The sequence below is a fragment of the Lynx canadensis genome, chromosome B3 (genome assembly GCF_007474595.2).
Source record: "Lynx canadensis isolate LIC74 chromosome B3, mLynCan4.pri.v2, whole genome shotgun sequence".
NCBI lineage: Eukaryota > Metazoa > Chordata > Mammalia > Carnivora > Felidae > Lynx > Lynx canadensis.
In genome coordinates this window covers 110579353-110603689 of record NC_044308.2, presented here as the reverse complement: position 1 = coordinate 110603689, position 24337 = coordinate 110579353, and the positions used below count along the sequence as shown (strand labels likewise).

Here is a 24337-nt window from a genome sequence, read left to right as displayed (position 1 = left end):
TGTTTGCATCCAAGCCTTAAACAAATACCTTAAAAGGACAGAATGAGAGTAGTGCACAAAGAACTTAATGAAAATAATTCCCCAAGAAAAAAATGTGTAATCAATTATTCCAAGACCTTGAGTAGTTAATTTTTAAAAATAAATGCTCCAGTAGGAAAAAAATAAGCTCCGTTGAAGGCAGCCTTCAAGTGGTGATGGTTTCCCTAACCCACAAGGAAACGACACAGAAGCTCTTACATCGAAGAAACATCATAAATGGCCACAAAAAAAGAGGCAGTTTGAACAAATCACGTACGAGGATATTCACTGGGGGCTTCCACCTCCAGGAAAAAATACGGGGGGGAAAACACACAGGTGACACATGGGATTTATTGCGAAAGCCGTCAGGAGTGCTCGTTACCACACACCTACTCACTTCCATTTTAAAAAGGAGAAGGCAGAACAACACCTGGCAGGATCAATTGTACGGGAGAGGACGGAGGAGGACAGAAGCAGCAAGGATCTGGTTCACAAGAATGAATTTAATGAGAAATGAACAAATAGCTACCGTCCGTGTGTGCCCTTTCTCTGTTGGAGACTGTCCAATTGTGATCTTCCTCAGGAATCTATCATTGGTGTCCAATACTACAGTAGAAAGAGAAGATACAGAACAGCCTTCAGTACAAGCACAGTAAGTTAACCCGACAGCCTTACAAGTCCAATTCAACGACAGTCTACCAAAATTTGACTTCAAAGCTGATGGCGAAGCTAGAATATGGGTTGAAGTTCAGAAATGATGCTCTCAAACTATAAACGAACAGGGAATTATTTTAAAAGAAGGAGGGGCGCCTGGGTGACTCAGTCGGTTGAGCGTCCAACTTCAGCTCAGGTCATAATCTTGCAATTCTGTGCTGACAGCTCAGAGCCTGGAGCCTGCTCTGGATTCTGTGTCTCCCTCTCTCTCTGACCCTCCCCCGTTCATGCTCTGTCTCTCCCTGTCTCAAAAATAAATAAATGTTTAAAAAAGCAAATTTTTTTTTAAATGTTAATTTTTGAGAAAGAGCAGGCAAGCAGGGGAGGGGCAGAGAGAGGGGGAGACAGAGGATCTGAAGCTGACAGCACAGAGCCCGACACGGGGCTCCAACCCATGACCTGAGCCGAAGCCAGATGCTTATCCAACTGAGCCACCCAGGTGCCCCTTATTTTATTTTTTAAAATATGTACATTTTTAATTTTAGAGAGAGACAATGCAAGCAGGGGAAGAGGGGGGCAGGGAGAGAGAGAGAGAGAGAAAATCTCAAGCAGGCTACACTCAGTGTGGAGCCCAATGCAGGACTTGATCCCACCAGCCTGGGATGGCGACCTGAGCCAAAATCAAGACTCAGATGCTCAACCAAATGAACCACCCATGCACCCCTAAGAGACTTCATTTTTAAGTGATCTCTGCCCCCAATTTGGGACTTGAACTCACAACCCCAGGTCAAGAGTCATATGCTCAACCGACGAAGCTGGCCAGGGCACCCCTAAAGAAGGATATACATTTTTAAAGTTTATTCATTTATTTTTGAGGGGGCCAGTACACAGAGAGAGGGAGACAGTAACTCCCAAGCAGGCTCTAGGCTGTCAGATGCAGGGCTTGAACCCACAAACCACAAGACCATGACTGAGCTGAAATCAAGAGTCGGACATTCAACAAACTGAGCCACCTAGATGCCCCAAAGAAGGATATTTTTAAAGAAAGAGTGACTTGGTTTTATTCTGTCTAGAGAATTCAAACAATTAACTACAAATCTGGCATCTATTTTAAAGCCCATTACACGTAAAAAGAAAACCAGAGCCGGCCAGTTTTTTAAAAGGCCAAGGTTATTGTTCTGTGGGGTGTCACTGACCTTACACCATCCTGACACACAAGAGCCATAAATGCAGGGCAAGGCAAATGCTTTCTGAAGCATGCTAGGTACAGGCTTACTCTTTCCTTTAGCACACTTAGAAGAAATAATTTCCATTCTGATGACAGAATACGTATCCAATTGTATACCCCTGGAAAACATGGCAAAGATCAACTAGCTAACTAATCTTAATTCCACCTTCCAGGACTAATTACTGTTAACATTTTGGTGTATTACCAATTTTGTTTTTTGTATGACGTGCCAAACAATAATGAAACACACAATGAACAACAAACCAGTTCATACTCTAAATGGGTCAAACAGGAGAGACATTTTTAAGGCCCTTGATTACATGTGAAATTATTTTGCATAAAGACTGTAATAATTTAAACCCCCGGGGTGCCTGGGCAGCTAAGTCGGTTAAGTGTCCGACTTTGGCTAAGGTCATGATCGTGTAATTTGTGAGTTCAAGCCCTGCAACCAGCTCTGTGCTGACAGCTTGGGGCCTGCAGCCTGCTTCAGAGTCTGTGTCTACCTCTCTCTCTGCCCCCTCTCCCCCTCACGCTCTGTTTCTCTTTCTCAAAAATAAACATTAAAAAAAAAATTTTTTTTTAAATGTAAACCCCAAAAGCAGGGTCTTGCACAATGCATAACAATGCATGTACACACACACACACACACACACACACACCCCACTTGGTAAGTGAAGGATGTAATGGGCTGTTAGAGCCTACTCTTATTTTCAAAAACTATGTCAAGTTCTTTGTATTTGATTTCTCTCTATAAAATAGCCAGTCAATAGGTATGATCCATTTTTTTCCTTGTCTGCTTCTACTTTCTTAGGAAGCATGAATTAGACATAAAGCAAAGGAAAAGGGAATGAGATACTAAATTTTCAAAATAGATCTTTACCTTATTCCTCATAAAATATTATACCATCTGTCAATGAAAGCAAAGGAAAAGGTATACCAATGTGATTTTAGATACTAAAGAAGTAATCTTTAAAATGCCATTAACCCAGAGCACCTGGGTTGCTCAGTTGGTTGGGCATTTGACTCTTGATTTCGGCTCAGGTCATGATCTCACAGTCCGTGAGTCAGGCCCTGCATCAGTCTCTATGCTGACAGCATGGAGTCTGTTTGGGATTCACTGTCTCCCTCTCTCTGCCCCTCCCTGCTCACTCTCTCTGGTTCTCTCTCTCTCTCAAAATAAATAAATAAGCTTTCAAATAAACATTTAAAAAATAAATTTAAAAGATTTTTAAAAAGGAGTACCTGGGCGGCTCAGTCGGTTAAGTGTCCGACATCAGCTCAGGTCATGATCTCGCGGTCCATGAGTTCGAGCCTCTGCATCTGTGCTGACAGTTCAGAGCCTGGAGCCTGCTTTGGATTCTGTGTCTCCCTCTCTCTCTGCCCCTTCCCTCCCCACACTCTGTCTCTCTCTCTCTCTCTCAAAAATAAATAAACATTAAAAACAAAATAAAAAAAAAAATTTTTAACATCTATTTATTTTTGAGAAACAGAGTGAGACAAAGCATGAGCAGGGGAGGGGCAGAGAGGGAAGGAGACACAGAATCTGAAGCGGGCTCCAGGCTCTGAGCTGTCAGCACAGAGCCTGATGCAGGGCTTGATCCCATAGACCGTGAGATCATGACCTGAACCGAAGTTGGACGCTCAACCAACTGAGCCACCCAGGTGCCCCAAAAGACAAAATTTTTAAAAATGCCATTAGCTAGCAATAGTTACTAAGCCAATGAAAATCACAAAAACAGTGAATAAACTTGCCACTAGCTGCATTCTGCATGACTGGATAAAAATTTCTTCTTAGCAATGACACAGAAAATGTAGATGCACCACATAAATAAAATTTATGTTGGTAAATTTGGTACCAAATAAAATTCTAAGCTACACCAGTTGTGCACAGAGAAAAGCAACCTACCGCCAACTGTTTAAACCTTGAAACCTACCTACTTTGTTACAAGAGTTTAATAAAATGAGGTAAAAATGAGTAGGCAACCTAGAGAGTGACAAGAAAAAGTACATCACGTGTGCCAGACAAGAGTTCTGGGAGTAAAGAACGGCATGATTCAAGAAGTGATTAAACATAATTTCTCTACTTCATGAAACCCAAACTTTTTGCATAAAAAGAAACTTGCAGAATGTTATTTCGTTTATGCATGAACTTCCTTATAACTACCCTCACTGCAATCAACACTGAAAACCCAGCAAAATGTCCAACTAACTCGACGAAAGGAGGATTGATTACAGCTCATAAGGAGAGAGACTGATGGAGGTGGCCAGAAAAACAGGTCAGGCACCATCTTGGTCATGCCTTAACCATGAAGACACCAACACACAAGCTTCTGGACCTTACACTCGAATAACCCCCACAGGCAGGGAGGGACGTGCAGCACAATGAAAGCCGACGGGGCGCAGACACTGCACTGGTACCTCTTTGCCAAGTTATGGTTTCTGGATCAATGTCCAATCTTGCAAATCTGTTTATCTCTTCATCGGTCAGTGTGTTAGGGTCAGTCTTTTCAATGCCCAGTCTCTGAAGAGGCAGGAAAATTAAAACATCAGTAAGACAAAACACAAGCGTGATAAATTTTTTAAAAATTTATCTCCGGAGGGAGTGCCCTCTAGGAAATATAAACCACGTGATATTCAGAAGGGAAAATTAGAATCCTTAGGCCAAACCTTTATTTCTTACGCTTTCTCACACACACACAGGTGTTGTTAACATGTTTATCCCTAACTGGGCCCCAGAGGCATTTCCCTAAACCTAGCCCTAAATAAGCACAGGGACACCTGGTTAAGCTTCTGACTTCGGCTCAGGTCATGACCTCACTGTTCATGAGTTCGTGGCCCATGTCAGGCTCTGTGCTGACAGCTCAGACCCTGGAGTCTGCTTCGGATTCTGTGTCTCCCTCTCTCTCTGCCCCTTTCCTGTGTTCTCTCTCTCTCTCAAAAAGTAAACATTAAAAAAAAATTTTTAAAAACACAAAAGCACAATGACCAAAAAGTGCTGTACCTAATTCACCAAGCCCAAGTGTATGAAAGGAAACGCAAGGTACAAAAGCTTTCTCAAGCAGACAGTTGAGAACCCCAATTCACATGAAAAATTTGGAAGGGTAAAAATAAGTTATTAATCAGTAAAACTCGGTGTAAATCACCTTCACATGCTTTTTACACAGCACTGCATTTTTTAGTGCCTTCTTACTGTTCCAAAAGGCACAAAAAAAGTTTGTCTCTTCTTCCTCACAGAACTTGGAAATTTTATTTATTTACAGAGTATATGTATACAGGTCGCGTCCTGAAATGGAAAGTGAGTATAAAATGTATTCTCCTAAAAAAACAAAAATAAAATAAAATGTGTTCTCCTTTTTTTCCCTTTTCTATTTTTTAATGTTTATTTTTGAGAGACAAAGAGAGAAAGAGAGAGAGAAACAGGGTGCGGATAGGGGAGGGGCAGAGAGAGAGGCAGACCCAGAATCCGAAGCAGGCTCCAGGCTCTGAGCTGTCAGCACTGAGCATGACATGGGGCTCAAACCCAGGGACCCTGAGATCATGACCTGAGCCGAAGTTGGACACCTAACGGACTGAGCCACCCAGGTACCCCTCCTTTTTTTTTTTTTTTTGCCTAATGTGTGGTAGATCTGAGTGGGCTCCAGCAAGCCCTGTTCTTCCCACAGTTCCTTTTTTTTATACTGTGAAGACTTTGTTTTAAAATCTCAGATGTGGGGCGCCTGGGTGGCTTGGTTGGTTGAGCATCCGACTTTGGCTCAGGTCATGATCTCGCAGTCTGTGGGTTCGAGCCCCGTGTCGGGCTCTGTACTGACAGCTCAGAGTGTGGAGCCTGCTTGGGACTCTCCCTCTCTCCATCTCTCTCTGCCCCTCCCCTGCTCATGCTCTGTCTCTCTCTGTCTCAAAAATAAATATAAACATTAAAAAAAATTTTTTTTAATAAAATAAGTAAAATAAAATCTCAGATGTGTTTTCAGAGCTGGTCCTCACTGGCTCATCACAGGCCTCAGAAGCCTAGTACATGACATTGTTTACAGAAGGTACCCCAACTCTCAGTCACTCGGCTGAGAATCTGCCACTGACACCCCACTCCGACTGGGCACACGGGGTGTAGACCGTGAGCACACTTTGCCACAGAGGAGGCCTGGGGACCCAGGAGGAGACCGAGGTTCTAGCTCAAACCTGGGGGGGGGTGGTGGTGAGAGGGTACTGTGGCCTTGGGCAAGTCCCTTGATTTCAAATCTTAGAGACTTTTAAAGAATCATTTACACATTTAGTCCAGCACCTCCCCACATCTGACAGAAAGTTCCATCAGCAAAGGTAAGGTTAGACGTTGCCTGCTCTTTACATGCCTCTCAAAACATGACCCTTTTACAAAACAGAGCAATAATTAACTTACCTTACACACAGGATTTTTGGGGGTATGAAAACAAAGTAAGCTAGACATATCATAGTGTGTCAAAGTCACTTTTTCTCAAGTCCAGAAAAAAAATGCATATAAATAAATAAATAAAACATAATTGTAAAGCAAGTAGGGCAAAACATAAACGATGTAGCTCGGTAAAGGGGAGCTTTATGTACTATTCTTGCAACATCAAAATATAAAGTTGCAAAAAATTTAAAATAAATAAAACTATTGTTGCTAATAAGCAGCGTGTGCCATTTACTTAAGCTTACATACGCCAGGTTGTCTAAATAACATATATGTACAGGGCACCTGGGAGCCTCAGTCGGTTAAGCATCCGACCCTTGATTTTGGCTCAGGACATGATTTCACGGTTCATGAGGTCTGTGATCACACTGACAGTGTGGAGACTCCTTGGGATTCTCTCTCTTTCGCTCTGCCCCTTCCCTGCTCACAATCTCTCTCAAAATAAATGAACATTAAAAAATATATATATACATATATTGTCTTTCATATGCAAAAATGATGAATGTATTTTCAAATGTTATTTTAAAAAACCGTCTTGTGCTATCCCTTTTGTGTCACACCCTCCCCAAATCTATAACCTCTGGCACCTACTGATCTATTCTCCATCACAACAGCTTTGTCTTTTTGAGAATGCCATGTACACGGAAGCACACAGCATGCAACCTTTTGAGACTGGCTTCTTTCACTCCACATAATGCCTCTAAGAGTCATTCAAATTGTGTGTATCAATAGTTCATTCCTTTTTATTGCATAAAAGTACAGGTTTGTTTATCCGTTCATCCACTAAGGGACATCAGAGTTGTTTCTAAATGTTGGAGGTTATTAGTTGAACTGCTAAAAACATTCGTGTTTCTGTATGAACACAACTTAACATTTGTCTTGGATAAATACCTAGGAGTAGGATTTCTGGGTCACAGGGTACAATGTATGTTTAATGACTATATATTTGTTTTTATTTTAGAGAGGGAGGGGAGGGGCAGCGAGAATCTTCAGCAGGCTCCACACTCAGCGCAAGCCTGATGCAGGCCTCTAACTCATGAACCGTGAGATCATGACCTGAGCCAAAATCAAGAGTTGGACATTTAACCAACCGAGACACCCGGGTGCCCCGGAAGTATGTCTTCTTGACTGAGGGTGGGGGTGTCAGTGCTGTATGTATTCCAGGACTAACCACTTATAATTTACAGATGGATGAGAGATACCCTCTACCACCAACCTTTGTTATGTATACAATGACCTTAAGGTTACGGTTATGGATGTAACTTGATCTAAAATAGGTATCTCCTTATTAATCACCCAACTTCATACAATTATCAAAAATGAACAAGGGAAAATCTCACCCGTAATCTTCGGATCTGGATATCAGAGAACTTTCTCACTCCATTTACTGATGGTACCAAACGATTAAAGAGAGCCTTAAAGAAAAGGAGGAAAAGGGCTTTGAAGTGAGAGGAACCCCCTGCCTTGCCACCTGCATCATCAACACCCAAGGGACCAACAACATTAGTTTGGGTGCGTCAGCCCTTTCAAAAGTGCCTGTGGGCCTCAGGAGCCTACCTTGTCTGTCTGGGTTAGTTCGTGGAACATCCGGGCATCAATGGCTGCAGCCACAAGGTTGTTGGCTGCGGTGATGGCATGGATGTCACCAGTGAGGTGGAGATTAAACTACAAAAGAGCAGAGGCCACATCAGTCTTTCAGCTTCTCCGACATCTTCCCGATGATCATTGTATCACAACCAAATCAATCCCTGTGTTAAAGCTAACAGAAACCTGACGGCAGCAGTTAGCAAACAAACACCCGGTACAAATCGCTCTTGAAAACATAAATTACAGGGCGCCTGGGTGGCGCAGTCGGTTAAGCGTCCGACTTCAGCCAGGTCACGATCTCGCGGTCCGTGAGTTCGAGCCCCGCGTCGGGCTCTGGGCTGATGGCTCAGAGCCTGGACTCTGTTTCCGATTCTGTGTCTGCCTCTCTCTCTGCCCCTCCCCCGTTCATGCTGTCTCTCTCTGTCCCAAAAATAAATAAACGTTGAAAAAAAAAATTAAAAAAAAAAAAAAAAAAAAAGAAAACATAAATTACAGACTGTGTAGCCTCACAAGAAATTGGTGTTTACCTGAAGGGACACGTCCTGTAACCACAAACCCCGTACCACCAGCATCAGGAGCAACCACGGGATACTGAGGGCACACTCCTGTCCTTTGGACTGTGAGCACCGAGGGGTTCATGAGGGCAGCCCTGTGCCTATATGCTCATACCGTGCTCCCGTGTCTGGAGTTACCGCTCTGAATACACCTTGTGTTGGTCCTTCCTATTCCCATGCTTTGTTTCATCTCTTGCTTAAAATTATTATTCCCAGTGAAAGCCAGACCTTGAAGTCCTTGTCATGTGAAAAAAACTAAGCTGTCTCACAAGCCTGCATATTAAGATGTTTTCCCCTTTCTGATGAGAAACAAGTCATTTGTCCACTAAGAACTCTGCACAAAAAGAGTTAATCTCTGTAAGAAAAACTATAAATAAAGGTCCAAGTGAAACCAAATTCCAGGCACTTTACCTCTTCCATGGGAATGACCTGGGAGTAGCCACCTCCTGCAGCGCCACCTACAGGGCAGGCCAAGGGTGAGGACTCAGGTTAAGTGTGTTTCTCCACCACTTGCAAATCAAATAAAAGCAAATTGGTTTTCGTCGCTGCTACGCACATTATCTATTTACTTTTTTCAACCATTTGGACAGCTTTGACCAAGCGTTTTCTAATTTTCTTTTACCAGTCTAAAACACTTGATCTTGCTCATGCTGAATAGTCTCCGTTGAAATCTGACTCTAAATGACAAAACCATGAACACATACATACCTACTCATTATCTTTAGAGACAGGTTCCCCATGATTCCTAACATTTGTTAAAAGACCCAGCCTACAGTTACATAAAGGCAACTCTGCTCAATTTCCTACTCTCATAAATGCTACGCTGGCATTTTAAAAAAAGGAATGTTTAAAATATACACGCCAAACACAAACACAGAGACTGTACTTCTTCCTAAATAGGAGACACATGTTAGAAAACAGCTTAACTGCTAGCTTTTGCCGGTCTGTTTGGATTATTAACAAAAGACCAGTCAAAATGTTCTGGTTATCAGTGAGACGAATGTCAATTTGAGGTTTAGATTTTGTGGGTTTTTTGTGAGGCAGAGACCACGCGATGAAAATGGGGCAATTAGTGATAAGAGGAAAAGCAGAATACTGGGTTCAATAAGCAGTGCAAGGGAACGGTTCATTCCGAAGTTGAAAGACGGTTGGTAAGACAAGCTCAGAGTGTACTGAGTCGGGACATTTATAAAATATATTACTACAGGCAGAAGAGCAAAGGTGTGCCCTGTGCAGCAGTCTCTAGAACAAGCAGAATATGTGATGCTCTCACCGAGCACATGAGAACGCTAACTCTACGAACTTACGATTAATGAAAATACTTTAAATGAAAAGAGCATGTTTGCAGTACCACAGCTACCAAAAACGAAAGGTGGAGAGTGAATAGTGACGTCATGTTTTTGTGCAATCAGAAGAAACCCTGTGTGGGCAGTGCTGTTAAAGCGTCTGAAACTGACATGGCACCCACCCTGGCACTTGACAAAGTTACTCTGGGAGTCCCAGCCACTGCTGCTGACAACTGGTGGCAGCGGTAACTATCTCATATTAGAAGAGAAAATGCATACGCTGCGTAGCATAAAACACAGCGCAAAGCATATACTCAGTAACAGTAGGCTTTTCTTATTCCCAACAGGCTGAGACAGCTGTAGGGTGTCTTTGTTTCTAGAAAGTCAGCATGATGATCAGTACCTACGATTACCTTTATTGTTACTGTGACACTTGACTATTAGTCATAGAAAAGCACCTCTCGCTACATTATTACCCATCCCAGGGAACCCCTGTGCAGTGTCAAACAGTGACAGCAAGAGCTGGGATGATCTGGTGAAAAGCCTTCACCAAAAGCATCACAATAGGGGCTGCACCACGAGGACATTCCTGGTGTCTATATGAAGACCCATAAGCATTCCTGGGTCAAGCGGACCAGGGAGGACTGAAGGAGAAGCAGTGGCCTCTGGCCACCCAAGGTCTAGTGCTACTAATACCTTTTATTCCAAAGGTGGGTCCCTGAGAAGGCTGTCGTACACACGCAAAGACATTCTGATAAAGATGGGCGCCAAGGGCTTGCACCAGCCCAATGGTAGTTGTGCTTTTCCCTTCTCCCAGGGGCGTTGGAGTTATTCTTCAAGGTGAAAGCAAAAGAGGGAAAGTGAATTTATAGGAATTAAATTTATGTGAATCGCTAAGCCAGACCTAGAGAATAATTTTTAACCTGAATAGTAAGGAAGAAGAAAGACCTGAAAAGGTTCTTTTCCAAGAGTCTTACTGAAGTTGCAAAAAAATGTTACATTTAAAAAAACTGTTGTAATTGAGCCCCTCGCACTGTGAGGAGAAAATACATTTGATCTTATAGAGACACTGCTATAATTTTAATAGCTCGATGTAATCTAAAAAATTAGCTATTGTGTATAACTCAGCCAAACCATAAAAATAAATGCTCAATACATCTACTGAATAAAAAAATCTGGGGTTGAAAAAAAAAAAAGGTGATTCCATCTGAAGATAAGCTTTTAAAACTCAACTCTTTCCCCTACTAGATGGATAACCTTGACAAATTTTCTCATCTCCAAAGGGTTAGAATCTACTCTTAATTACCTCACAGGGTTGCTGTTAAGAGTCAAATGAGACTAAACACACGTGAAAATGCCGAAACCAAATGAAAGGAAACTTCTCATATATATGCTAAGAGGAAATGCAATCTTTGATAACAATAATCAGGATTACGATTCCAAGAGCAAACGAGTAACAACCATACCCGGTCACCACCACGTATTTTCCATCGGGTTGGTGCTTCAGGCGTTCCAGTGCTGACAGCAGAACCTTGGCCTTTGTCTCACCGTACAATTCTACCTCTTCAGAGAGCAGACCAATTTCCCGAGCCAGGCTTCCAATGGACTTCGGCTTGCAAGATCGTGATATGTCAATGTCACTTACAGGAAACAGAGAAAATATCTATCAGTCTTGACTCACTGAACTTTTTTTAAAAACTTTAATTTTTTTTTTTAATGTTTATTTAATTTTGAGAGAGAAAGAGCGTGAGTGGGGTTGGGGCAGAGAGAGGGAGGCACAGAGTCTGAAGCAGGCTCCAGGTTCTGAGCTGTCCACACAGAGCCCGACGTAGGGCTTGAACTCACGAACCATGAGATCGTGACCTGAGCTGAAGTTGGACGCTTAACCGACTGAGCCACCCAGGTGCCCCTTTAAAATTTTTTTCAATGTTGATTTTTGAGAGAGAGAGAAAGAGAGACAGCATGAGTGGCAAAGGGGCAGAGAGAGAGGGAGACAGAATCTGAAGCAGGCTCCAGGTTCAGAGCTGTCAGCCCAGAGCCCAACGCGGGGCTCGAACTCACAAACCGTGAGTCATGACCTGAGCTGAAGTCGGACACTTAACCGACTGGGACACCCAGGTGCCCTGACTCACTGAATTTATTTAACTGCATCCTAGGAACGACCCACCCCGACCACTGATGGCGCTTCTGGAGGTGGCACATATGTAGCCATGGTATCCATGAGCTAAAAGCAGATAATCCACAAAGTTTTAAACCCGTAAAATTTTATTTTTACCTGGGAACAGGTGTCTTGAGATTAAGGCTGTTATACCGGATCGTCCACTTTCCTGGCTTAAATTTCTCCAGGAAACGCTTTGCACTCTCTACTGTGCTCTAAACGAAAGGTCACAAATGGAACTTAGAAGAAGTGGTTATTTTAACTTCCACCTCAATTCCAAATCCCAAGTCACTCCAGTTCAACCACAAAATGAACAGCTTTATGACCCCCCTATAAACATGCTTCAATCCTAGGCAAGAATCTACAGCCGCTAAAGTGCCCTGGGTTCGCCCCATCTCAGCTTGTGTGTGTATCAACAAGGGCAAGCAAGACAAAGTGCACTTAGCAGAGCTGTGGGTTCGCACTTTCCTTTTCCTAAGGTTCTGATACTCCAGAGTAAATCCCCATTGTGCCATCCCTACCTTGCCCTACTAATAGAACTGGTTCTATATCTCTGTTCTAACAGTCCCTTTTTCTCCTTCAATAGATTCACATCCTTACTTAAAAGCAATAACTTGAATTCTAGCAGCTTTTTACAACCATTAGAAAAACTTTTTTTTTCCTGGCATACAACAGTATTAGTTTCAGCTGTACAACACAATGATTCAATATTTGTATTTACTGCAAAATAATCACAGTAAGTCCAGTTGACCCCCAGTGCAGAAACTTCCATTCACACGCACCTGCATTAGCATTGCCACCGTCATGGGCCCCACACCGCCAGGAACAGGAGTGATGAAGCCCGCCCTCTCTTTGGCCTCATTGTAGGCCACATCACCCACAACTTTTCTCCCATTTGGTTTTGTATCATCTGGTCAAGGGGGGAAAAAAGCAAGGCAAGGTCTCACAATTGCAATCGTGGTGTTTATTTCCAAGTTAAGTGATTGAGTATGACAGCTTGCACCAATAACTAGAGTTTAGGGTGTGTATTCCCATCAGGCTCAAACATCTACTTTACTAAAAAGCTATAGGATGACAGGTGTTTGCTATTTTCTAGGTAGAAACTTACTTTACCTGCAAAAATTCACAAGTTGCATAAGTGGTGTTTCAGAACCAGGAGAATCCTTTTGCAGTCATGTGGCAAATAAAATACCAACTGTTTTTTATTCTTAAAACCAACTACCCAGTATGTAATGAGCACCTTTTAAAATGTTAATTTGCCAAGGCCTACAAAGGAATTTTTTGGTGCACAAAGCTCCAACTATGTCACAGCTGCCAGATACCGTTTCTACAGCAACTGTCAGCACTTTGTAAGCTCCATGCGTGAGCTGGAGGAACAATTCAACATCCAATTCCAGAGACAAGCAGCTACTTAAATGTATGCAAAAGGCAAAGAATATAATTACGCTTCCCTTAAAAGGAAATCAGAACAACTACAAATCTCACCAGCAAAGAACAGCTATTCGAGAGAACAAAACCCAGTGATGCATCACTGCTCACTCACACAAAGTACCTCCTCTACTTGGCTTCAGTGCACTTCCGGGAGGGGATGGGGGACAGGGCTAGACCCTGCAGCTCTAAGGCTCCCGAGGCAGGATCTGGTAGGATCTTAGCCATTTCACCCCTTCTGTTTGATCAGATCACCACAACCGACAGAGCAAACTTCAGGATGTAGCCAAAAGTCAGACTTCAAGAGATCTAAGTTCTAGGATCAGCTGACTGCCAGTCCTTAGCCTCTGTGGGCTCCTTCCTGACCAGAAGGCCAAAGATTGCAAAGGACTGACACTACCTATTTCACAAGCTCACTGAGAATCAAGTAAGAAATTGTGTGCATTCTTGAAATCGAAAAAGCATTCTCTAGGAGCGCCTGGGTGGCTTAGTTGGTTTAGTATCCGACTTCGGCTCAGGTCACAACCTCGCGGTTCATGAGTTTGAGCCCCGTGTTGGGCTCTGTGCTGACAGTTCAGAGCCTGGAGCCTGTTTCAGATTCTGTGTCTCCCTCTCTCTCTGCCCCACCCCTGTTTGCACTCTGTCTCTCTCTTCCAGGAATGAATAAACATTAAAAAAAATTTTTTTTAAAAAGCGTTCTCTAAACAAGGGTTTCTCTTCCCATCCTAGATACATAGGATATTTTCTATATGTACTATAAGGAGCTGGAGAATATCTCTCCTTGGGATAGTTTCAGGTTGCTAAATTATAAAGCAAGCTACCACAGAACATTTCCTCTCAGAACCCTATAGTCATTTCATTTTTTTTTTTTAATTAAAAAAATTTTTTTTAACGTTTATTTATTTTTGAGACAGAGAAAGAGAGACAGAGCATGAACAGGGGAGGGGCAGAGAGAGAGGGAGACACAGAATCTGAAACAGGCTCCAGGCTCTGAGCTGTCAGCACAGAGCCCGACGCGGGGCTCGAACTCACGGACCGTGAGATCATGATCTGAGCCAAAGTCGGACGCTTAACCGACCGGGCCACCCAGGCGCCCCTATAGTCATTTCAAAATGCCAAGGAGCTATGGCTAAGAGCTACTGTACAGGTTTCAATAGTCTAACATGGACATTAGTCTAAAATGCCCTGGGGCGCCTGGGTGGCGCAGTCGGTTAAGCGTCCGACTTCAGCCAGGTCACGATCTCGCGGTCCGTGAGTTCCAGCCCCGCGTCGGGCTCTGGGCTGATGGCTCAGAGCCTGGAGCCTGTTTCCCATTCTGTGTCTCCCTCTCTCTCTGCCCCTCCCCCGTTCATGCTCTGTCTCTCTCTGTCCCAAAAATAAATAAACGTTGAAAAAAAAAAATTTTTTTAAAAATAAAATGCCCTGCACCTCTTCCTATTTATTCATGCTAGTCATTTTAGTGTCTCCATATATAGGAGACATATCAATCACTGTACAACTGCTACACTAGATGAGCTCTGTTTTGCTTCTGAATCAACACTATTAGGGTTGACCCGAGTGCCCTCTGGTACATGTCCAGTGTTTTGTGTAAAGTATGATGTGGTCAGTAGAAAAAGTCACCACTTCTCAAACTAAGTGTATGGTTTCACTAACCAATAAACATTCTGGTTATTTATCTGAGCCCTAGAATTTCTCTTTCATTGTGAATTATAGGTACAAAATCCAATCACTGAGTTACAGACCAGTGGGTGGACTGGAGGAACTAAATACTATTCTTTGCCAATGTTCATTTTCAAGGCATCATGTTCTGTAATTGGGCCGTATCCTGACTTATATTTTGATTATTTAAATCATTTGCAGGGCATCTGGGTGGCTTGGTCAGTTGGGTGTCGGTTTGACTCTTGATTTTGGCTCAGGTCATGATCTCAGGCCCCATGTCAGGCTCTACGGACAGGATAGAGCCTGCTTGGGATTCTCTCTCTCTCTCTCTCTCTCTCTCTCTTTCTCTCTCTCTCTCTCTCTCTCTCTCTGTCTCTCCCCTTCCTCCTCCTCATGCTTTTTCTCTCAAAAAAAACTTTAAAGAAAAAAAGTCATTTGCATGGTCCACGCAGGGATAATATCCTAAGACATTTGCCAAATTAAGAATGAATTAAGTTGTTTTTTGTTTTTTTTTTTCCAAAAAAAAAGAAAAGGAATACTTTTAAGATTCAAGTTCAGAGCAGAAGAGAAACACATAAAAGCAGACTTCCTGCTTGGCTTACTAAAGATAATTTGAGAAGGAAACAATAAAATCCAGCCTTATCAAAACTTATTTACTAAATACCCCAGATCAGTAAAAACACAGCTGACCAGATATTGATTTGCTCTTACTCATATTTCAACATCTGTGTGAGGAATAAATGTGAACAGGATGGGGAGTTTCATGTGTAAGTCAACATTTCATGCCTGTGGGACTCAAGATTCCTATCCAGGTGTTTTTTTCTTCTATCTTCTCAAATCTCTCAAATCCCCCTCCCTGCCCCCCAAAATGCCAAAATGCAGAAATATGATACAGAAGATGCAAGGTTTTAAACAGAATGGGCTTGAATGTCATATCACAAGTACTCAAAGTGAGGAGTTGTAGGAGAGCAATTTCTTTATCACCCATTAGATAATTACACTACAAGAAAATGAGTGATCAATTATGAGCTACTGTCTTAAAAGCACAGTAAGGAGAGTGGGAGGGAGGTTAAAAATGGTGAAGGCTTGACAGTGACTAATGTTCCTGGCAGCTTAGTGTCTATGTTTCAAACTTGAGATGGGAAGGGGGAAAAAAAACCCAATATTCTTGCTGAAACTCCCTTCAACAATTCAACAGGTGGGAGTGCCAGCAGTTAGAGGGCATAAAGCTAGACAAGGAACTGCAGAGACCACGGCTCCAAGGTGGAGGACAGCACAGGACACCACACACAGTAAAAGAGACACCAAGTTCTGTGGGCGGGGAGGGAGGGAGAGAAGGATTTTCAAGAGAAGGAGAGATAGAGAGGAAGTGGCTTAAACTGAAGATCAAAGTGGAGTTTTTCCGACCACGTAGCCCAAGGCCTGCCCTGGTGTGTGATGCACAGAAACAGCTGTCTGATGAAAGGCTGTTCCTTTCTTGAATCTGTGAGGCACGTGTACAGTTTTATTCACTGTATCATCCTGTCAAATTTTGAAAACGTCACCGTGAGGGAACCACCCACTGCAGAGGGTGTGGGGATAGAAGCCGCCAGGGACAAGCAAGGCGCGGGCAGAGAAGGGCACGTGGTCCACTCGGCAACACGTGAAGACACGTGTTCACAAAGTGGTGTGAGATAAACGGCCACAGAGCTGGCTGAAACCAGGGTGGGGCTGAGGAGTTTGACAGGTAATGTGGGAGGAAGAAGCTCCACGTCAAGACCCACCAACACGGCAAGAACTCGCAGATGGATGTGCGTGGGAGTCAGCTGGCCGTGGGAGACCAGTAACCAGCGCACAGCAGGGCGTCCACCTGCGAGGGTTAACACTCACTGGAGACACCGAAGACAGAAGACAGGGAAAATTTCTGATATTTAAAAATGAATCTGACACAGGGAACAATTGGGAGGGAATGACAGTGCGCTGGCTTTACTCTCTCTGCCTGGAAGGGTCTGGGTCCAAGCCTTCTCAGTAAAGCCCTCCTATGGGAGTCTTGGCAAAGCTAGCCCCTCTCCTGGAGGCACCGAACATTCTGCAAAGATCATGTTGCATTTTATTTTTTTTTAAATTTTTTTTTCAACGTTTATTTATTTATTTGGGACAGAGAGAGACAGAGCATGAACGGGGGAGGGGCAGAGAGAGAGAGGGAGACACAGAATCGGAAACAGGCTCCAGGCTCTGAGCCATCAGCCCAGAGCCTGACGCGGGGCTCGAACTCACGGACCGCGAGATCGTGACCTGGCTGAAGTCGGACGCCCAACCGACTGCGCCACCCAGGCGCCCCTATGTTGCATTTTAAATCCACTCATCCTTTGTTAAAAATAAAGGGTGACCTCTGCGTGAAGGCAAGGCAGCTGTGAGATCCCCCTCGTGCCCCCTCCCCCACCCTCTCCTTAGGCAAAGCCATCTCAGGAAATGCACAGCCCGGTGGCTAAAATCAGCAGCTCCGCCATCAGGCTGTCATCTAACTGCATGCACCACGGGCAGGGCACTTGCTCTGAACCTTAGCACTTCGAGCCTGAAATGGGACAAGAGGTTCTCACGTAGGCTTCACGTGATGACCTAGATGTCTTCCTCTGCCCACCCTACACCAGACAGCACCTGCATCCTCCAGCGGCACTCACCGGGGATATAATTGATCCCACAGTCGATGACTATTGCCCCAGGCTTGATCCACTCCCCTTTTACCATTTCGGGCTGACCAGTTGCAACCACCAGGATGTCACCTTTATTTACCTAGGAAAAGAGGATTTTGATTTGAGAAATTAAACAGTGAGACATAAAACAAACAAATAAAAACGTACATGTGGAACAGACATCCCTGAGCTTTGTATGAACTTGTTCAATGTCATCAGCTATTTTATGCAGACCACACACCACGTCTGACAGTTCCTATGGGCTCATTCCTCCATGTGCCAAAATGCTCCCCGCTACTAAAATCTTCCCGAATGGGGAACGTGATGAAAACACGTAGGGCAGGGAGGAGCACTGGCTTGGAGCCACAGGCCCGGCTCTAAATTACGAGGCATTGGGAGGCTGCCCCCTCTCCTACGCAGTACGGGGACCAGCACCTCCTGCAGAGCACTGCTTCGGGGGGATTAAAAGAGAAGGTGCGTTGTCAGCCGGGATAGGTACACGTGAGATTCTTAGGCTCCGGGATCTGATGCAGGGTCAAGAACAAGATGTGACAGGGGTCCAGGGGACCACCGTCCACACCCCCCTCAGGAGCACCTCCACCTCTGAGGCCCCCACTGTGTCACACATCTGCGATCTGGCTGCTGTGATCCATCCCAGTTTCTATACTGCGAATCCCTACCTTCCCACGAGGCAGACTGGTAAAGAAAGAATACGATCAGAGCAAAATCTGTACAACTTGGGCAAGTTTTTAAGTAGAATTTGTTTCCTCATCATGTAAAATGAGACAGGAATTAAGGGAGTTGCTGTAGGGGTTAAATGAGATATTGAATGAAGTACGTGGCAGTTTCTGCACTGAAAACCAGGTGAGAACGCCCACCGCACACGTGTGCGTAAGGCACACACAGAACCCTTCCACTCCGCTGCGGTCCCCTTACCTCCTCGCCTAGGTTGGCGGTCTTGGAGTGGCAGGTGGTCACTGTGGCATGGTTCCACAGAAGCAGGTCATGCATGGGCGCACCGACTATCTTACTGCGCCCGACCACCACGGCGTGACTTCCAGCAATCTGCACCCCTGAAAGAACAGCCAGGGTGAGTCAGAGTGTGGGGAGAAGTCGCCTCTTCACACACCACCTAAATGGGAAAATTCAGAACAAGTGCACAAACACGGGTTCTGAGCATCAAACAGAAATCTTCCTAAAAACATCCCTTCTTTGGCAATAATAGTCTCAGCTCTAGGCTTTCAGCTGCAAATTGGGACTTATACTGTGCCTTTCTTGCTGTGGGTTTTGGGGAGCAGACTAAGCCAAGATCCATTCATTGAGTCATAGGAGAGTGGGAAGAAAACCTACACTCAAAGAAGAAAGAAACCCTGACATACAGCTAAACAGCCATATGGAAGACAGTAGATTTACTTACATGGGAAAAATAGTTATAACAAATAGGGTACATATGACGTGCTGGACAGAAGCAAAGGAAATTAGAGGAGTATCAGTAATTCTTTCCAACTCTGGTAAGTTTATTTATGTAGTTCCTCATCCAGATTTCTCTTTTGGCATAGGGCCTGAGCCACAGGATTATTTGCAGGGAAGTGATAAAGGGGAACTTTAAATGCAGCAGAAAGCTTTCTTTTTTGATGACTCAGCATCCATTCTTCTGGCACTATCCCAATGTCCTTTCCAGGACTGACATACTCTACTCATTAAAGGAGATGATCTGGGTACTCCCCCACATTTCTTTTCTTTTTTATTTTTTAAATATTTTCTTTATTTATTTTGAGAGAAAAAGAGAGGGAGAGAGAGAGCGAGTACATGATCACGGGAGGGGCAGACAGAGAGGGAGAGAGAGAATTCCAAGCAGGTTCTGTGAGTCAGCACAGAGCCCGATGTGCAGCTCAAAGTCACAAACCATGAGATCATGACCTGAGCTGAAATCAAGAGTTGGATGCTTAACCGACTGAGCCACCCAGGTGCCCCTCACTCACATTTCTGTCCCTGGCCAATGAGAGCTAATCGTATGACTGTCAGGCACAAGGCTGGAGATGCTCAGGGCAGCCAAGGAGAGCCCAAGAATGAGCCACCACAAGAAGAAAGCAGGGGTAAGACCTCAAAGACTCCACCTGAGCTCCTCTATGCAGCCCGGCTTGGGTGGACTCTTGCTTATTTAAGGTGGCTTATTTTAAACTGTGCTTCCTGTATAACATTAATTTTATTCAAAAAAGATAAGCTTCTATGTAATGCTAATATCATAAGCATCTAGAAGTAAAGCCCTCAAAGTCTGAGGTGTCTGAAAGGTACCTTATTATAGACTTTCGAGGATTCAGAGAAGGACTTGAAGCTGTGTTGGGGCAGAGAAGCTGCTGTGGCTCATGGGATTTGCTTCTGTAATGCATCGTTTGCTAAATATGCTTTAGAGTATATAAATTTAGTTGGAGGACTGAACAGTAATAGCTGTCCCGAGGCTTACAGCTTAACCTTTTCTTGCCAACCACAGAAAATGTTCATATACGTTGGCCAGCATTTTCCACTTGAAACTTCTGATCCACTTCCTTTAAATAGGACACATTTCCTGGTAAAAAATAACCTCTGCAAAAAGTGTTCATGATGAAATTAAAACACCAAGATGTTGACTAGGTGGTGGGGTAATATGGCCAACTGTTCAAGAGATCTGTTTCCAGCCATCTGTCAAGTCCTCAAACTCAACTCAGTGCCCGTGTGGGGGGTTGGGACTTTTCACTTTGTCTGAATTCTTAGGACTCTGTAAGTTACTTTTCCATAAAAAGCAAACTTCTTTGAAAACAAACAAACAAAAAACAATAAAAACAAAAACAAATAATTAAATAAATAAATTTCGTTGAACTCAAATAACCCTGAGCTCACATCTTGACATGGCTGCCTCTGGGACAAGTTATGCGTCTCTCGGAGCCTGTTTTCTCAAGCTGTCAAACGGTAACAGTACCTAATCCATAGAGCTGTCGAAAAAGTTTGAGAATTTAGGAAAAGCCCCCAGCCGACAGGTCGTTGTGCCAATCAAGTCCATTCATTTAGGGCCCATAGTGTACCTCCCCCTTACCTCCATGGGTCAAGACCAGACCCAAGAAATGGTGCTTTGTTTTCTTTTTTTTTTTTAATTTTTTTTTCAACGTTTTCATTTATTTTTGGGACAGAGAGAGACAGAGCATGAACGGGGGAGGGGCAGAGAGGGAGGGAGACACAGAATCGGAAACAGGCTCCAGGCTCCGAGCCATCAGCCCAGAGCCTGACGCGGGGCTCGAACTCACGGACCGCGAGATCGTGACCTGGCTGAAGTCGGACGCTTAACCGACTGCGCCACCCAGGCGCCCCAGTTTTCACATTTGTTTTTACCTGTCTCTTTGATGAGCTCCAAGCATCCTTTAGGTGTACAAGGGATGAAACAGTCATGGAGGTCACCTCTAGCAAGTTTTCCAGCACTGATGCTAGTCAATCTAAAACAATTAAAGCAATGAAGGGAGAAATAAAGATAATTAGATGTCTTTACTCTCCAGAAGCACATATGGTTTGTTCTGGAAACAGAAATATAATTGGAATCATGCAATGTGACACAGAGAGCCGAGGCGCACTCACCCATCCACATCCTTTTCGGGTACAATGGCATTGACCACTGCTTCGGTGTTAATGGGGTTCTCTGAATCTAAAGGTAGCTGCACTATGAAACCATGTACAGTGAGGTCTTCATTCAACAATGTAACGTACCTCAACACCTAAAAGAAACAGCGCACACAATTTGTGTTATACACAGAAACCAAAAAGGTGGAGAAACGCTTTTTGGTTGCCCTATTTTCCCCCAGGAGTTTAATCGTAGTCCTCTTAGAATGTACCTCCCCTTGAACCTGAGAGCAATTCTAACACCATATGTAATCTTCAGTGTCTGCTAAGAACACCATCAAGAAAAAGAGCTAAGAACTTTAATAGCAATAGCCATGTTACTCACCCAAACCAAGATCTGTGATGACAGAAATGTTCTATAATGTGCCCTTACCACACAGTAATGTCTACTGAATGCTTGTCAACATGGCTAGCACAACCAAGGAACTGAATTTTACATTTTGTTTCATTCTAATTAAACGGCCACAGGGGGCTAGTAGCTACCCCACTGGACACAGAACGTAGAACATTTCCATGACCTCAAAAAGTTCTTTCTCCCTCCTGCCCCTTCACAGTTACCCCTGCACCCTCAGGCAACTACACTTCTGAGTTTAATCACTAATGACCTGTTTGGCCTATTCTTGAACATCACATAAATGGAATACATATTTGGTTTTTATTTTTTTTTTTTAAACATTTTTTTTTAACGTTTATTTATTTTTGAGACAGAGAGAGACAGAGCATGAACAGGGGAGGGTCAGAGAGAGGGAGACACAGAATCGGAAACAGGCTCTGAGCTGTCAGCACAGAGCCCAACGCAGGGCTCAAACTCACAGACTGTGAGATCATGACCTGAGCCGAAGTCGGCCGCTTAACCGACTGAGCCACCCAGGCGCCCCCATATTTGGTTTTTAAAAGGCAAACAGCTACAGGTCCGGGATTGGTTTGTAGTGAATACTGCAGGGGGTTTGAAGCAAAAGACACTGTGATCACGCACTGAGTATGCACACAGCCATACCCCAGGATGGCACCATTTACTCTGGGTGTTTCAGAAATTTTCTGGAAGCAGAGTCTGCAAAGAAAGAATTACCTCAAGGTCTTTCATATGGTGAATGTACCAATCCCTAAAATTCCACTAAACCAAAGACCAGAGATGAAAGCACTTTAGCTGCCCCTCTTAACAGTCAATTCCTCACAGCTCACCTCAGATTCTGTGGCTGTTCTTGGTAACTTAATGTGCGTGGCTTTGATCCCAATCTGCAAAAATGAACATTTAAAACAGGCAAGAGAATGTCAGACATGGGCCCATTTCTTTTAACCAATGTGACTAACAAATCAGATGGCCTTAGTCACCCTTTCACCCTTGTATGCTTGCTTTTATTTATTTAAAGAGAGAAAGAAAATGTGCGTGCGTGCGCGCGCACACACACACACACACACACACACACACACACACACAGAAGCAGGGGAGGGGCAAAGAGAAAGGGAGAGAGAATCCCAAGCAGGCTCCGCTATGCTAGGGCAGAGCCCGACACGGGCTCGATCTCGAGAACCGTGAGATCATGACCTGAGCTGAAATCAAAAGTCAAACACTTAACTGCTTAACTGACTGAGCCACCCAGGCACCTCACACCCCCGTATGGTCTGAAGAATGAGTCTCTCACTTTGACCCATTCATCCTTTACTTGTTCATTGTCACCACTGTACTAAAGCAATTTCACGTCCACTGTTCCTGCTCTTTGGGAAGTCGGCACATCACTGATTAGAAAACATTCCAGGGTAAACCGGAGGCTGCAGCTTCAGCCCTGCATTTCTGACTCAAACCTGCTATGGGCAATGAAAGCTTTTACAGGGAGGGCACAAAGGGCACGGGGTCACCAACAAGACCTGGGGAGGGGGTGGGCTGGGGGTGACGGCGCTGCCCTTCCGGGCTTTACCTCTTCCGCAGCCTTCAGCTTCACATTTATATAAAGATTAGAATCATCTCTGTCGCCAACCTAGAATAATAAATACATGCAAATCAGACGATCAAGGAAAGGCAAAGTGTACAGAAAAGCTTCTAAAGTTTTAGTTTTGATAAAAGGAATGTTTAATCATGAGATTCTTGTTGCAGAGGACTTCACAGGAGAATAGGAGAATGTTGGGGCAGAACGGAGATATGAACACAGTGGTGTTACCGATCCCTCCTCAAACAAGGCCCACCTGATTCCCACTGAAAAAGCCACAAGGCAAAAAAAAAAAAAAAAAAAGTAATAAAGGAGGGGACATCTGCATCTGCCATGGGAACTAAACAAAGGAGCCACAGGCTTGCCTGAAACATGTGGAATCTGCCTTGGAGCTGCCGTACAGAACCACAGAGCATGGAGGGCTGAACTGTCATCAGGCAAGAGAAACACCATAGCTGTGGGAGTCAGGAAAACCCAGAAGGTATATTGGGCACCCTCTCTCCCACCCCCCAATTTCCCAGTGGAAAATTCTCTTGCCCAGTTACACAGAGAAGAGAAACCTGCTGGGGTGGAGCTAATCCTAGCTTACTCGGAAGAGCTATGTGAGGCAGAGGGCAGTCCGATGCCCTCAAGACAGAGAGCAAAGTGTTGTGGTACAGGAGCAAACCCTCTGACTACCATGCCGGTCTCACTGGGTTCCCTCAGCTTCTCTAATCAAGAACATGCTTAAGAGTTTTTCACTGTTGGCCATATATCTGTAAATTTTTATTTTACAACTATTTTTCCACGTTCTCGTGATCAACAGTAAGTTCGGTTTCTCCCAAAACCGCAGAGGGGAAAAATGGTAGGTCCACTGATACCACAGATAACAGACGCAGGACTCCTTTTAAGAGGACAACCGCACAGAAAGAAGGGTGAGCGCTTCCAGTCCTTATCATGTTGATGGGGTTCCTGGAAGCTCTCCTCAGGGTCATAGAACCTGGCCTTCCTCTTAGCTTCGGCTGTCCCTTATACAGATACTTCTCAGTTCTGCCTGCACTCATCTGAATTTCAAGAGTCAGATGAATCCTTTGAAGGGAATTTGATTTTTCTATGGG

The 24337-nt window shown here is 44.1% G+C and overlaps 1 protein-coding gene across 1 annotated transcript in view; it reads right to left on the bottom strand.

Moving 5' to 3' along the window:
- The window catches only part of MTHFD1 (methylenetetrahydrofolate dehydrogenase, cyclohydrolase and formyltetrahydrofolate synthetase 1), a 62426-nt gene that overhangs the window by 16357 nt on the left and 21732 nt on the right, over positions 1-24337 (bottom strand). Inside the window, exons 3-17 of the mRNA XM_030319280.2 lie at positions 23232-23291; positions 22498-22551; positions 21274-21410; positions 21034-21134; positions 18607-18743; positions 17659-17770; positions 12694-12821; positions 12029-12126; positions 11220-11393; positions 10450-10586; positions 8879-8925; positions 7884-7991; positions 7667-7741; positions 4319-4421; positions 548-624 (exon numbers count right to left, since the gene is read on the bottom strand). Coding sequence (XP_030175140.1) covers positions 548-624; positions 4319-4421; positions 7667-7741; positions 7884-7991; positions 8879-8925; positions 10450-10586; positions 11220-11393; positions 12029-12126; positions 12694-12821; positions 17659-17770; positions 18607-18743; positions 21034-21134; positions 21274-21410; positions 22498-22551; positions 23232-23291 — 1548 coding nt within the window. The remainder of the gene's footprint in view (positions 1-547; positions 625-4318; positions 4422-7666; positions 7742-7883; positions 7992-8878; positions 8926-10449; positions 10587-11219; positions 11394-12028; positions 12127-12693; positions 12822-17658; positions 17771-18606; positions 18744-21033; positions 21135-21273; positions 21411-22497; positions 22552-23231; positions 23292-24337) is intronic.